This window comes from Lissotriton vulgaris (assembly GCF_964263255.1).
Source record: "Lissotriton vulgaris chromosome 12 unlocalized genomic scaffold, aLisVul1.2 SUPER_12_unloc_1, whole genome shotgun sequence".
Taxonomy (NCBI): domain Eukaryota; kingdom Metazoa; phylum Chordata; class Amphibia; order Caudata; family Salamandridae; genus Lissotriton; species Lissotriton vulgaris.
In genome coordinates this window covers 1,547,396-1,562,389 of record NW_028240611.1, presented here as the reverse complement: position 1 = coordinate 1,562,389, position 14,994 = coordinate 1,547,396, and the positions used below count along the sequence as shown (strand labels likewise).

Genomic DNA, 14,994 nt, shown 5'->3' with positions numbered 1-14,994 from the left:
GGTGGTGAAGGTGCTCGGTCCAATGGTGGCTGTACACAGCGGTGTCGTCGAGGTAGGCGGCGCTGAACCCTTCGAGCCCCGCCAGGACCTGATTGACGAGCCGTTGGAAAGTCGCTGGGGCATTCTTCATGCCGAAGGGCATGACCGTAAAATGGTAGTGGCCATCGGGGGTGGAGAAGGCAGAACGTTCTTGTGCTCGGGGGGTGAGGCCGATCTGCCAATAACCTGCTGTCAGGTCGAAGATGCTGAGGAAGCGGGCAGCTCCCATTCGGTCGACCAGTTCATCTGCCCGGGGGATGGGGTGTGCGTCTGTTTTGGTGACTTCATTCAGGCCCCGGTAGTCGACGCAGAACCGGAGTTCTGGTGTGGCTCCGGGGGCGGCTGCTTTGGGGACCAGTACGACCGGGCTGGCCCATGGACTGTCGGAGGGCTCGATGACCCCGAGCGTGAGCATTTTGGCCACTTCCGCCTGGATGCAGGCCCGTACCCGATCAGGTACGCGGTAGGCCCGGTGGCGGATAGGAGAGCTGTCGCCGGTGTCCACATCGTGCACACACCAGGAAGTGACACCTGGGGTGAGGGAGAACAGACTGGCGAACTGTGACAGGAGGGCTTGGCACTCTTGGCGTTGTTCTCTGGTGAGGGTCTCCGAGAGTCGGACCCCATTCACGGAGCCGTCCTGCTCCTGGGTCCGCAGGAGGTCAGGGAGAGGCTCGGAGTCGTCTTCAACCCCATTGTCTGTGGCCATCAGTCGGCTGAGTTCTGTTCGTGCAAAGTGGGGTTTCAGTCTGTTGGTGTGGAGAACTCGGAGTGGGTTCCGGGAGGACTCCATATCGATCAGATAGGTGGCAGGGCCCTTGCGCTCGATTACCTTGAAGGGCCCCGTCCATTTGTCTTGGAGAGCGCATGGCTCCGTGGGGGACATTACCCATACCTGTTGTCCCGGTTCGAATTCAATGGATGAGGCGTTCTGGTCATACCATTTTTTCATGTCCTCTTGACTGGCCTCTAGGTTGGCTTTTGCTAGGTCTCTGAACCGCCGGGACTGGTTGCGGAGGGTGAGGAGGTACCGGAAGACATCTGGAGGGTTCTTGGCCGGAGGCATCTCCCAGCCTTCCTTGATCAGGCTGAGCGGCCCCCGCACTGGGTGCCCGTATAGCAGTTCAAATGGGCTGAAGCCTAGGGATTTCGGTGGGACCTCTCGGTAGGCGAAGAGGAGGCACGGTAGCAGCACATCCCACTGGCGACGGAGGGGCTCTTCCAATCCCCCGATCATCCCTTTTAGCGTGCGGTTGAACCGCTCAACAAGTCCGTTCCCTTGGGGGTGATAGGGGGTCGTGAATCGGTAGGTGACCCCACACTGTTGCCAGAGGGATTTCATGTATTTAGAGATAAAGTTCGTGCCTCTGTCGCTGACGACTTCTCGGGGGAACCCTACACGGGAGAAGATCCCCATCAGGGCCCGGCCGACCACTGGGGCTGTCACGGTCCGGAGAGGAACAGCCTCAGGGTAGCGGGTGGCGTGGTCCACTAGCACCAGGATGAAGCGATGGCCTTGTTTTGTACGCGGGTCCAGGGGTCCCACAATGTCTATTCCGACCCTCTCAGATGGGGTCGTGACTACTGGAAAAGGTTGCAAGGGGGCCTTTAGTTTGCGGCCGCTCTTCCCACTGGCTTGGCACGTGGGGCAAGATCGGCAATGCTGGTGCACATCGTTTCTCATTTTGGGCCAGAAGAAGTGGGTCACTAGGCGACTGTAGGTCTTATCTTGTCCCAGGTGCCCTGCCAGGGGGACATCGTGGGCCAGGTTTAGCAGAAAGTCTCTAAAGCGGAGGGGCCCTACTAGTACTCGGTTGGCCCCCAGCTCGGCGATTCTTTGTTCGCTGTACAACAGATCACTGTCCCAGTAGACCCAATGAGTTCCGGAGGTATCCCCTGCGCTTTGGGCGAGCGCTTGTTGGCGAAGTCCCTCTAGGGAGGGACAGGTCTTCTGTTCCTGGCGAAATTGTTCTTGGGTGGGCCCCCCCTCTTGGGCCCACTGGTCAAGGTTAGCGAGGTCGGAAGGTTGAGCAGGTTCGAGGGGGGTGTCATGGTCGGAGGTCTCGGCTGGGGCGACCGGAGGCGGTGGCGCCGGCCATTCTGGTTCTTCCGGGTGATGGTTGGCACGGGCGGCCATGGACCGGGTGGTGACGCACGCCCAGTCCGGGACGCCTAACATCCCCAAGTGTTCTTTTCGCTCCACGGCTGCCCACGGGGAGCTCTCTAGGTCATTTCCGAGGAGGCAGTCCACGGGAGCGTCGTCTCGGACCGTCACCTTCAACATGCCGGAGACCCCTCCCCACTCAAAGGGGACGCAGGCCATCCGACACAGACTTTCCGAGTTGTCGGCTGATCGCACAGGGCAGAGAATGTTCGGTAGATATTGTTCTGGGGTCACCAGGTGACAGCGGACGGCTGTCACACTGGCCCCGGTGTCCCGAAGGGCTTCGGCCCGTTGTCCATTGATGCTCACCCATTGGCTGTACTTCCGGGTGTTAGCGGGTAGGGGGACCCGCGGGACCATGTCTCTTCCCCCTAAGCACGCGAGAGTCATGGCGGCTGGCTCCCACTCCTGATACTCTTGCTTGCCTGTTTCTTGTTCCTCGGAGATCTGTTCTTCCCCTAGTGCCGCGGCGGCCACTTGGCAGGGTTTTGGACTCTGATACTGCGGGCAGCTTGGGTCGTTTGCATAGTGGCCGACTCGTTGGCATCGGTGGCACGTGACATTGGCTCTGTACCCCGGTCGCGCCGGGGTGCTGCCCCGGTTGGCCGGGGGGGTGGTGCTGGTAGCGGGGGCGGCCGGAGTGTTGTCTCTTCCTCGTCCTTGGCCCCCTCCTCCTCCTCTGGGTCGGTAGTGACCATTGTTGTTCCTGCTCTGCTCGTAGGACCCATTCCGGCCCACTCTGGTGATCTCCCACCGGTCAGCTTCGGCTGCGAGCTGCCGGGGATCGGTTAACTTGCTGTCGAGGAGGTGTTGGCGTAGTTCAATGAAGCAATTGTTGGACAGATGCTCCCATACCATCAGATTGAACAGCTGCTCGTAGGTCGTGACGTTGTTTCCTTTGATCCAGCCTTCGAAAGCTCGGCTAAAGTACGTGACATAGTCCACCCAAGTTGTACCCGGTATGCGTGTGCAGTCTCGGAACCTCTGACGGTACATCTCGGGCGTGAGGCCATAGCGGGTGAGGAGGGCCGCTTTCATATGGTCGTAGGAGGTCATCTGGTGGTCTGGGAGCTGTAACAGGGTATCGCGGCCCTCATTGAGGAATCTGCCCCATAGGCCGGCTCCCCAATCGTTTCTATCGATCCGGTGTGCAGTCATAGCGATTTCATAGGCCTTAAACCATTGCTGGATGTCGTCTTCTCGGAAATATTCTCGGACCACATCCTTGGGGATGTGTACCTTTTTTTCCGTGGTCCCTGGGGTGTGTGGTCTCTCGGGCACCCCTAACTCTTTATTCTGTTTGCGCAGGTTGATCTCGGCTAGGTTCCGTTCGTGCTCGTACGCCAGTTTCTTTTCCTCGAGCTCCCTTTGTCTCTGTTTCTCCTCTCTTTCTTCCCGGAGACGTAGGTGCTCTAAGTTGATTTTTTGTTCGGCCAATTTGAGTTCTACGTCCATCTTGAGTCGGGCCATTTCTAGCTCGTGTAGTCGGGTTTTTTCTCTTTCTTGGATTTCGTCTTGCGAGAGACCGGTTCTTTGCCCTTCAGGGGCCGTGCTGGTTTTGTTCGCGGTGCTTTGCTCAGGGGCTTCGGCATCCCTGGTCTCTGCCCAAGATTCTAGGGCATGCTTAAAATCGTCCTTGGTGCTTAGTCCGGTGGTAGCGATACCTAGTTCGATGCAGAACTGCTTTAGTTCACGATGACTGTATTCCTCTAGTTTTTCCCTTTGGAACTTCTCAGTTGATCCGCTTTCTTTAGTTGTCATTGTGGTTCGTTGTGGGGTGAGCTACTCTCTGTACGTTATGCGGTGATTCGGATCCCGTCGCTGGCCACCAATGTTAGACGGACCGGGAAGGTCGGCCGAGATTACGGGGAGAGGTCTCCGGGGAGAGCCGCCTCCAACGACTGTACAGACAAGTAACTTCCCCCCCACAGACGGACACCACACAAGACTGAAGGTTAACGAGACTTTATATGCAATTCTTAGGTTACGATGGTATGATACAAGGAGGTCTGGACTCAGGGGTCCCCTCGATTCAAGTCTTTGGCTGAGGAAAGGGGTAGCGGGACAGTCTTAATTACCAATGAGTACGAAGTAGCTCTCAATCCTCGAGCTCGGCGTTGAGATGATCGGGCCGTGGAGGAGCCAAGCAGGTCCCGAGATGGATGAAGGAAAGATGACGGTCCGCGGCGGAGCCTGCAGGTCCCGGTGAAAGGTGACGGTTACAACGGTCCGCGGCCACGCCAGCAGGTCCCGACGACGATGAAGACTGTAGGTTACGACGGCTGTGGCAGCGCCAACAGGCAGGATGATGGTGCACAGGACAGAGCTACGGCAGCGCCAGTAGTCCGTCCAGGATGAGTTCCTCTTTACGTCTCTCGACTCCAAGATACAACTGCCTTCCTGCTCTGGAGCTGCCCCAGTTATAGGGCTGGCGTGCTTTGATGTCCGGACCCTCGCACTTGGAGGTCGGGAGGTCCGGGATGAGGGAGTCCAGACACCCAGCAGGGGGGTGGAGCCAGCGCCCGGGGAGGTGATGGGCGAGCGGCACTTGGCGGGGGAGAGCCATCGGCACCTCTTTCTCCCATTGACTTGCCAAGTAGCCCGCTCACCTCCTGGGTGGAGGGTGGTGCCGGAATGTCTGAGGCCGGGCTAGGCCCAGGGTTGAGGTCGATCGGGGGCCAGGCGGCCTCGTGATGAAGTGTCCAAGATGGCGGCCCAGGCTGGGCGCGTGGGCCGGCAGTGGATCGGGCCCATGAGGTCGATATGTTTGAAGGCAGGGGTCCCTGAGGGGACGGAGGACGTGCAATGGTGGTGTGTGGTACTTGCGTGACCGGGCTTGGGCCTGGTCGAGCCGGGGGAGAGCGGCCCTTCACGTGGCCTGTCCAACACTGATGCACACATGTCCAGCCTCTGAGGCATGTGTCCTCTCTCATGAACTTGAGACTTTTGCATTCTCTTTTCAAGCTTTTATTCTCTGTTTTCTGTCCTTACTCTTCTAGCTACACTCATTTCCAGTGACTAACCATTGCCTCTACCCTAGTTATTTCACAGGCACTTTCTATCCGTCTCATGGAGTTTTGTGACTTTTGTTGTCATAGGGTGCTGCCCCGCCAAGCTTCGACCTGGCCAGCTGGCTGAATAACCCCGGCTTTATGAGTATGGTGAGTGTGTTTGTCACCCCACCCCCCTTTTACACTTGTCTGCTCTGTTGTTAAACGTGTTCCGCCCTGACAATGATGGTGCAGATGGTGTGACATACGTTCCATTGTCCGAGATATCAAACTCAGGTATATGACACAATATTCATCTAGGATTTTTTTGTGAAATGCCTTCTCTGACTTGAGCTCCCAAGAATTATCCCTGCTTTTATTGCTGCTGCTTCTTTTGCAACCACATCATTTTTTGGAAGGTTTGTTAAGTTAGGGTAAATCTTGCTGTCCAGTGTTTCCTTGAGGGCACTGTATAAAAGTTGAGCCAACTCTTGCAGCTGTCTATTGGGTTCCTTCTGTAAGTTTGCTCCTTCTGAGTGCATCGTGCTAGAGTTTGCTGTTCCTTGGTGTGAGAAGTTAGCCTGGCATATGATGTCCACTATTCTAGTGGGCTCCTTGCACCAGTCTAAACGACCCTTATTGATGGTGGTTGTAAAGTCAACCTTCTAGACAAGCTATCCTAGGGGTAGCATGGACCAGCAGTCATAGGCTAAGACTTCAAAGAGCATGTAAAGCACGCTGTTTTACCAATTATAATCCCTTGAATACCAAATGCAAGGACCCCACACAAGGTATATATCAAATCTATATGTATTTATTTCTAACACAACCCCTCTGGACTCTTTATGAGGTCAGAGATCGAAGTACATTACAAGTTACTCAATTAGCATACGATAAGTTGCACAAATACAGTTATGCCCTAGGGGCCTCACAAACCATATACTAAGTAAGTCATATAAGAACCACTTCAGAAATAGTGAATAGGCCTAGGGCCTAGGGAATCGCTGGGGCTACACTAGACGACCAAAGGTTAGGAAGTAGGAGACCCACGGGAGACGCCTGCAGTGTCGCGAGTTACCATTGAATTATAATGGTGAACGAAGAAGTTACAAAGTTACTGTTTTAGGGCACTTCCGGATGGACTACGACAAAACCCCTTTAAACTAGGACACTTGGAGAGTCAATACCCACGGGAGCACCGGAGTACTCGAGTTACCTCACCCAGGGAAGCCGGGTGCATTGGTGTCTTTTCGTGTCGGGTTTTGTCGATGCTTTCAATGGAGATCTGCAAAAGAAGTGCTGCAAGGGGCCAAAGGAAGAGTGTCCGGGTGGATCCAAGGGCGGATCGAAGAACTGAAGAACCTGAAAGCAGAGGGGACAGAGTTTGGGTCACTAGCCAGTGACCAGGAAGGAACCAGGGGATGTCGAGTGGATTTCAGGTGAAGAGGTGAAGCTTGTCTCTGTAGCTACGAGGACCTGGAGGTGTCGACGATGCCCAGGAGCTGGGCTTGAGCTGTCCCACGAAGGATCTAGTTGACTGCGGTGTCGGTATCCGGATTGGACTCAACAAGCCTTAGCAAACGCAATCCACGCAGGAAGTGAAGATTGGCTTCAGGTCAGACCAGCAAGGTCTGGGGAGCTTCTCCTTTGTAGGGAAGCTGGAGCAAGCCTAGAGCAACCAGGAAAGCAGTTTAGTTTCGAAGGTTCGTCTTCAGAGGGCTCACTAGACAATGGGCTAGCAACCGGGAAGACGCAGTGAGCTGAAATGCAAGAGCAGGCCCCACGCGGCACTCGTGGAGGGCTGAGCTTTGGTGCAAATAGCGCTCGGGTCTGGGGCTTCTCGTACCCCAATGCACAACTGCGAGGGTGCCTCGGTAGTTGCACTGTTAGCAAAATGCAGGATGTCCAGGGTGTCCAGTCCCACGCCTCTCGTGTCCGCCACGGGTCTCAGCTTTGCTGTGGGTGTGGGTCGGAGTCAGAGAAGTCTGGAAGTCCAGTTCCTGAGTCGTTGAGTCTTCAGGATCCGTCTGGAGCGTCGACAAAGCAGACCGGCAAGTTACTGGTGGTGCCTGTTTGCACAGGGTGGTCACTCCTTGACCACAAGGGAGATGTCTTCCGTCTTCTAGTCGGTATAGAATGTTGAAGGTCCAAGAGTTTAGTTTCAAAGTTTCGTTCCAGGATAATCTAAAGTCCTGGGGACACAGCACCTATCTTTATACTCTGAAAATGGGCTGGATTGCCTGCTAGGTCCCTCCTATGGGTGGACCTGAGAAGGGGGTGGTTACACCCCTTTCCCTTTGTCCAGTTTCACGCCAGAGCGGGGCTGGAGTGCCCCAGCAACTGGTTTGAACCGGGCTATGCATGGAGCACCTTGTGTGCCCCAGGCAGTGTCTGGAAAAGCATCTTTCCATTCAACCCACCCTGCCCCAATACACTACAGGCTGTCTGGGGAGGTGCTAGCACCTCCCTCAACAGGAAACCTATTGTCCAAGCCTCCCCTGCTGGAGTTTTGTCCAGCAGCAGGAGGTCAGACTTGTGTCTGTGGCAGCAGCATCCATTATGTGATGCAGAGGCTCTGTTTAACTTTACCCGTGTAAAGCAGTAACTACATGTCTTCTCCCTCTAGAAGGGTGAATGCTACCCCCGCTGCCAGGACTGGCGGGGGGTGGGGGGGTAGTATTCCAAAGTGTTTGACACCTTACACGACATGTTTTGATAAAGCTAAACCAAAGTTATCATTAACCGCGAGGATTATAATGCACTTAAGAGTATATGGTATGACTATATCATAGAACAGCTATAAGGAGATGGTTCCGTAAGCTGCAGAAGGGCTCAGCTCATGCTAGAGCACCATCTCACATAAAACCAAGCACTCTGCCTTCAGGATTGTCAAGGCCTGCCATAGGAGTGACTTATAGGTGTATATGTGTCTATATATAAGGGCAGATATAGGCATACTATATCTAAGTAAGGGGTGATTACACCACCTTGCCCCAGCTGAGTGATCAGCCTGTGGTGTCAGTTGGGATGGCCAGCCAGGGGTGGCATAATACATGCTGCAGCCCCTGATAGGTCTTGGATGCACCTATGCCCTGGGTACCTATGGTACACTATACAGGTGCTCACAAAGGTGACCCAATACCCAATCAAGTATGTACCTAAAGTACATGGAGTCCATTTTATAGGGAGAGCAGATAGCCTGGGGCCCCGAATAGCAGGATCCCAGGCCAACTAAGTCAAAAACCAGCAAAACACTAGGCAAAAGGTTGGTGGTAACCATTTAGTCAGATATGCACCTTCCTACACTCGGGTCCATTGTTCGTGGGTTCCGGCTGTGAATTTGCTTCCTCTGAGTGCATCGTGCTAGAGTTTGCTGTTCCTCCGGTCCTTCGTTCGCGGGTTCCTTCTGTAAGTTTGCTCCCCTCTGAGTGCATCATGCGAGAGTTTGCTGTTCCTCTGGCCTTTGTTGACTCCATGGGCGTGTTGCGTAACAGTTTGCTTTTCTTTGGGTGCATTGTTTAATACATGCCTACTGGTTCCCTGGGTGTATTTCATAACAGTATGCTCTTCTATGTAACTGCTTGCATGTAACATGTTGCTGTTCTTTGTGGCACTGTGCTCTTCCATGGATGTTTGGTGTAACACTTTTCAATTCTCTGAGTGCAGTGCGTAGCACATCGTCTCGGTTCCATTATGTCAATCTATTTCTATGGCTTATTTTATGTTCTTCAGTCGTTGTGATTATTTGAAGCGTTTGTGGTCCTGATAGTTCTATTAGTTCTGAAGAATGTTTACTGCTGTTGTCGCTTTTTGGTTTGTTAATATTACTTTATATGTGTTTCCTAGTGGCTAATGTCTCTCTGGTGTGCGTGTTTATTCGTAAATTGAACTTGTTGCATGGTCCTGTGGCGGATACAGATTGCATCAGTCATTACTTGAGGAGGTTCTTTCGAGTGTGTTTGCTCTCATTATTGCTCTGCATCGGCATGCCAGTCTGGGTATTTATTCTACTCGTTCTTTTACTCTAATCTGGATGCCTTCTGCTGTTTGCTGTCTCTGTGTGATTTGATAGTTTCCATTTAAGGATTTGTGTGTAATGCTTTGTTGTTTCTACACTTCTTTTTTCTCTCAGTTCCTGGTGTGTGTTAAGTCGGGAATATATGTGCTTGCGTGCATGCTGGTTACTGTGTGCTTTGTTCTAAGGTGTAACTTCCATTTACCATGATTGCGGTGTGTACTATGACAGATATTGGTGATCATTGAACCTACGTTTCTTTGCAGGCCTCCAACTTAATGAACAATCCTCAAGTTCAGCAACTGTAAGTTTTGTTCCAGGAAGAACGCACATTTTCTGTTTAGTGTCTAACCAAGTTTCAAGGTTCTTGCCTTTTACAACTGCTGTAGATTCACATTCTCTTCATGATTCTGAACTCTGTTGTTTGTCTGTAATAGCTCTGCCATGAGTGTTTCTGCATTGAAAAGTCTCTATGACCAAATAATGTTACATACGGAAACACAGAGGGTCATCGTCTCTCCAGGTATCAAAGAAGTCCAACGCACAAGGCACCATCTGTCTCTGCATCCCACTAACAGAATATAGGCCAAAAGTATAAAAAGATGTTAGGAACACATGGGTGCTTAAAACAAAGGGTATATGAATGAGATACTGAGAAGAGGTCGGTGGCAGAGATATTGTTGGGTGACGAACACCCTTGTTTCAACCGTAGACTCCCAAGTGTAGGGGCCTTGTGGCAAAGCCTGTGGATTTAGCGGAGCAGCACATTAGCGTGCACGTTTCTTCCAGTCCGCTGCTAAACAGGTGATGAGGAAAATAACAGCAACATAACTACTGAAGGCGCCCTCACAGGATCGACTATTGTGGTATTGCTGTTTCCTCGGAGATGCTGGTTGCTTCGTGCAACAATTTCAGGGTTCCTTACAAGAGATCGAGTTTACAATTGAACACTCGACCATCTGTGCTGATCTAGATTACTCACCTCATCAGAATGGTGTCATTTGTAATTAGCCGCTGCATGAGTAGGTTATCTTATAAGAAAAAGTAGTGGAAATGTGTTCTTCCGCCTTTACATAGATGTCTGTCACCATAAGCGAGAACAGCAGGAGCAGTGCTGTAGTGTCTGCCTTATTGGGCTGACAGGAGGCCGCTTTAAACCTCACGGTGATGCCTTTTGCTGTCTTAGCCTACAAGGAAACAGAATAGTTGATTATTGTTCAAGGTGCTAGTGATCAGGGTGTTTCCAGAAGGATCAAAATCATTTAAAAAAAAGTCCTTGTTATGTTGACTAAAGTACCCAGAGCCTGGTTTCTGCAGAGAAATCTGAATCGTTCCAATGGATTTTCTTCCATTAGGTGTCTGAGATTAAACTCAGATGAATGAATTCAGCAAAAGTAAATAAGTATTTCTGTGACCATCCATGCAAGATGCTTTCATCAGCAATAGGTCCCTTTCTATCACTTTTACTATTTCTTTAAATGCTACCTCCCTTCCCATATCCTGTTCTGATGTGCAATATATTAGCTAACACATAACTACGCTTAGCCCCTCTGCTCCACACACCCCTTTAAGGGACAGGCGCAGATTAAAAACTTGCCTTCCTCCAAACCAGGAACAACATTTATTGCCTGGTCTTCCTCCAAAAACATTGCCCTCTCCGCCGCATCCTCGCACCTCCTGTAGTGCGTCTTTCCTCCTCAGTACGGCAGCCTTTCACACTTTCTCCTCATTTCTCACGTTATCGTTCAGGATACCAGCACAAGCAGGCCAGATGAAAACCACTCGAAGTATCACTCACCCGAAGAGTTGTTTGGAAAGTCGGGTCTGTTTCTTCATCTCAGCAGGCACAGCTTTATCCAAGCTTCCTCGTGTTTAATACCTGCCGTGCTCAAACGTAGCTGTAGAAGTCTATTTGTTAAGTCTGACTCATATTTAGTTAATGGTTGAAATAAAAGGAGTTTTTTTTGTGTTTTTTTAATTGTGAATGTTGGTCTTTGCAGGATGACGGGCATGATCTCGGGAAACCAGAATCCCTTGGGTGGAGCTGCGGCAGGTGCTAACCCATCCTCCAATGACCTCTCCAGCCTCATCCAAGCGTGAGTGTTGACCTTTACATTGTGGTGTGCTGGGTGCCTGCAGTGTGAGGATTGCAAGTATTTGGACACAGAATTCCTTTGAGATCCTCACGCGCACGTGTCTGATACAAGGTATTGTTACGGTCTGAACTGGTGTGAGTGAAGTACTGTGTGTTGGGTCTTCTTCTGCTGCTATGAACACACACACAATCCCGGCGATTTAAAGCTTGAACTCCTAGCTATGTGAAGATGTGTTTGGTCATCCTTTTTAGGGGTCAGCAGTTTGCTCAGCAGATGCAGCAGCAAAATCCAGAATTGATTGAACAACTGCGGAGCCAGATGCGGAGTCGCACGCCCAGCGCAAGCAATGAGGAGCAGCAGTAGTGCCGATGCCCGGTGAGTTCCCACCTTGGGCCAGTGGAGAGCTCCGAGGAAGACATTTGAGGCCCCATTAGAAGTTTCTCAATAACTTAATTGGTTAGATACCAGGAATGGAATAATGGTTCTGACCATTAGTTAGTGGAAATATCTAGTTACACTCATGATAACAGGTAATAACATGATGTGAAAGGAATAACTGTTCTGTTCGAGGCATATGAGCTGCAGATCACACACTATGCATAGATCGCCATCTGGTGTTGGGCCCGGATGTTTGCAGTTGTTTTTGTCTTGATAAAGTCTTTGGTGGTCACGAGATAGGTGACTCCTCCTTTGGACTATAGTGCGCATGGGCATCGGCTCCATCTTCAGATCGTTTTTTTTTCGCCATCGGGCTCGGATGTTTTTCTCGCGCTCCAGTTCGGAACCGTCACCGATTCCACTTTCGACGCGCTATCCTTCACCCGTTTCAACTGTATTGTTTCGATCGCGAACCCTAGTCGTCGCACAGCTCTCCAACTTCTAAGTCCTCAATTCCGATTGTCGACAAGGGCCTTCGGGCCTACCTGGGCCTTGGCATCTGGCTCATGGAAAAGACTCCATTCAAGAAGTGTCCTCAATGTGGGTCGAAGTTTCCCTAAACTGATCTGCATGAGGTGTGTAACCTCTGCCTTTCACTGGAGCACAAGGCCAGAAACTGTGCAGCTTGTGCCTCCTTCCGCTCCAAAAAGACATTCGGGATTGTTGAGCTCGAAGAACAATGGCTCGCTCATCGACATCCATTCCTGATGACATCTTCCAAGAGGGCGTCGACGTACAGAACAGGAGTGGGTCGAAGAACACAGCGCCTCCGAAGTCGAGGACTCTTGACATTGAAGAACTCACTCTGGCGCAGCGGGTCATACGTAAAGACGACGACCCTGACCCCCTCTATACACCATCGAAAAAGGCTTTGGTCACACCTTCGAGCCCAGGTGCACATCGAGAGACTGCTTCCCATGCCCCGTCCTCGGGCTCGGCAGAGAAGCCTATTAAAGACTTCAGGCCACTTGGGCTCGAGTCAGCCATTGGTACCGACACCCGGTCACCGGCACCGAAAAAGAAACCGACCTCCTACTCTGTGCCGATTGCTGCCTCCACATCCAAAAACTCCGCACCGAAACCTGCCAACACTGACCCATTGACTCCGAAAAAACACTCGGAGCTGAGCAAAAAGCTGCTTCCTAAAGGTTCCGATTCACACCCTTAAGAGCAGAAAAAAGCCTCGGAACCGAAAAAACAACCGGTTCCACAGGCAGCCGCAGATACTGTAAAACATCATGGCTCCAAGCCAAAAGACCACATAACCGTTCCGGAATCGGTGCCGCGCAAGTCTACCGAACTGAAACAGTTGGCGCCGAAATACCAGCCTCCATCAGAAGAGCTCTTTAAAGCAGACCCTAGACAAAAACACTTCTGAAATACACTAAAACTGGTCATCTCATTCTAAGTTCAAAGAAGAGACCATTGGATATGCCTGCACCGGCCCCACCACCTAAAAAGAGGGACATTGCCACATCTCTCTCAGGGTCCCTTCTCCACCACCACCTCCTCCACCTTCTCCACCACCTCCCCTACCACATCATTCTCCTACACCATCTCCTCCACCTATGGACGATGATGACACCTCTGATGACACAGAGGGGGGGTGCAGACCATGAGCCACTAGGGGAATCCTAGTCCACCTTCTTCTCCTGATCCATGTGACGATTACAACACGCCTGATGTCCCTAAGGTCCCACAGGATGACATCTAGGCATTCCCCTCCGGAGGACACAACAGGGTTTAATCCGCTACTCCATAGAGCTGCCCAATGCCACGAGGTTGACTTGCATACAGACCCTGTGGAAGAGGATTTCCTAATGGACACTTTTGATACCTCCCAAAGGACCAAATCTATCTTACCTATGCTAAAAGGGGTCACCAAGCATGCACCTGAAGTGTTTAAAGAACCTTTGAGGGCTAGAGTTAACCCCAAGATCGAGAAAAAGTACAAAGCTGCCCCTGCGGATCCAGCTTACATTAAGGGCCCTGTACCATTAGATTCCCTAGTAGCCTTCAATGCTAGGAAAAGGGCCAACTCTCAGACATCAGGGGACGCTCCACCCCCGATAAAGAGTCCAAACTCTTAGGCGCATCTGGCAAAAGAACCGCGTCACAAACAGCTAACATATGGCGTATCGCTAACACTCAAGCTCTGTTAACCAGGTATGATAGGGCACATTACGACGAACTAGAGACCCTATTATAACACCTCCCATACAAATCAAAAAACTGGGCCAATGACCACATACAGGAGGGAAACCCCTTCACTAACACCTCCATTCGTTGCGCTCTGGAAATAGCAATCTGAAAGAAACACGTTAGTATTAGATTCCTTACCTTAGAATATCCCCAGGCGTCAGTCTGGATCCGGAAACCTTTGCGTAGCAGTACCCCTGCGCGTCGGTAGGCGTCGTCTGCAGGCGTCCCCTGCGGCTCCGCGTCCGTCGTTGGCGTTGTGCGCCGTGATGACGTCGCTGGAGTATATAGACGCCGCCTCCGCGCGCTGACGTCAGTTCTTCTTTTTTCCGCGCCAGCAAGCGCAGATCCGAAGAGCAGTACTCCGGTCTTTTGACCAACTTTGTTATAGCTTCTATCTCTTTTTGGTGCCTGGTAGGATGCCCGGTTTCAAGAATTGTGACGGGTGTGACCGCACGATGTCGGTCACGGACCATCACCGACTCTGTCTCCGGTGCCTGGGCCCCGACCACGACGTGGACGCCTGCGTCGACTGCCGGGCTCTCACTAACAAGGCTAGACTGGAGCGGTCCCGCAAGCTGCTTGAGCTCCGGGTGTCGGCCCCGCGTCGGGAGCGGTCTCGGTCTGGCCGGAGGTCCAGGGAGCGTTCGAGGGAGCGGTCGCGGAGCCGCGCCGAGCGCTCCGGAAGTCGTCACCATTCGTCGGGCTCATCAGGTAAGAAACACAAGAAGTCGGGGCGTCGTCATCGTACCCCCGACTCCCCCCGACGCTCGCGCGACGCGGCCGGGGGTTCGGGTGAACCCAACTCCGCGGCTCCGCGAGAGTCGCCGGCGCGGCCTGCCCCATACCCTCCGGTCCCTGGGCACGGTGCGACGCCTGAGGAGGTTGAGGCGTTCCTCATGGCCATGAGGGCGCTCAGTTCTCCGACGGGGCCTACGGCGCCTTCGGGCCCAGTGCTACCGTCCGGGGGCCCTGACGGGTCGGGTGTCCCTGGCTCGACGCCATCGGGTGCTTCGGCCCCGGTGCCGCCGACGGCTCCGGCGCCGCAAGGGC

At 52.5% G+C, this 14,994-nt stretch overlaps 1 protein-coding gene across 2 annotated transcripts in view; it reads left to right on the top strand.

The window, feature by feature from the left end:
* Window positions 1-14,994, top strand: part of SGTA (small glutamine rich tetratricopeptide repeat co-chaperone alpha) — a 209,925-nt gene that overhangs the window by 181,575 nt on the left and 13,356 nt on the right. For both annotated transcript variants that reach the window (XM_086947835.1, XM_086947834.1), the window contains 4 exons: window positions 5,302-5,364; window positions 9,475-9,512; window positions 11,209-11,304; window positions 11,556-11,679. In XM_086947835.1, the coding sequence (XP_086803961.1) occupies window positions 5,302-5,364; window positions 9,475-9,512; window positions 11,209-11,304; window positions 11,556-11,667 (309 nt within the window). In that variant the 3' untranslated portion in view covers window positions 11,668-11,679. The remainder of the gene's footprint in view (window positions 1-5,301; window positions 5,365-9,474; window positions 9,513-11,208; window positions 11,305-11,555; window positions 11,680-14,994) is intronic.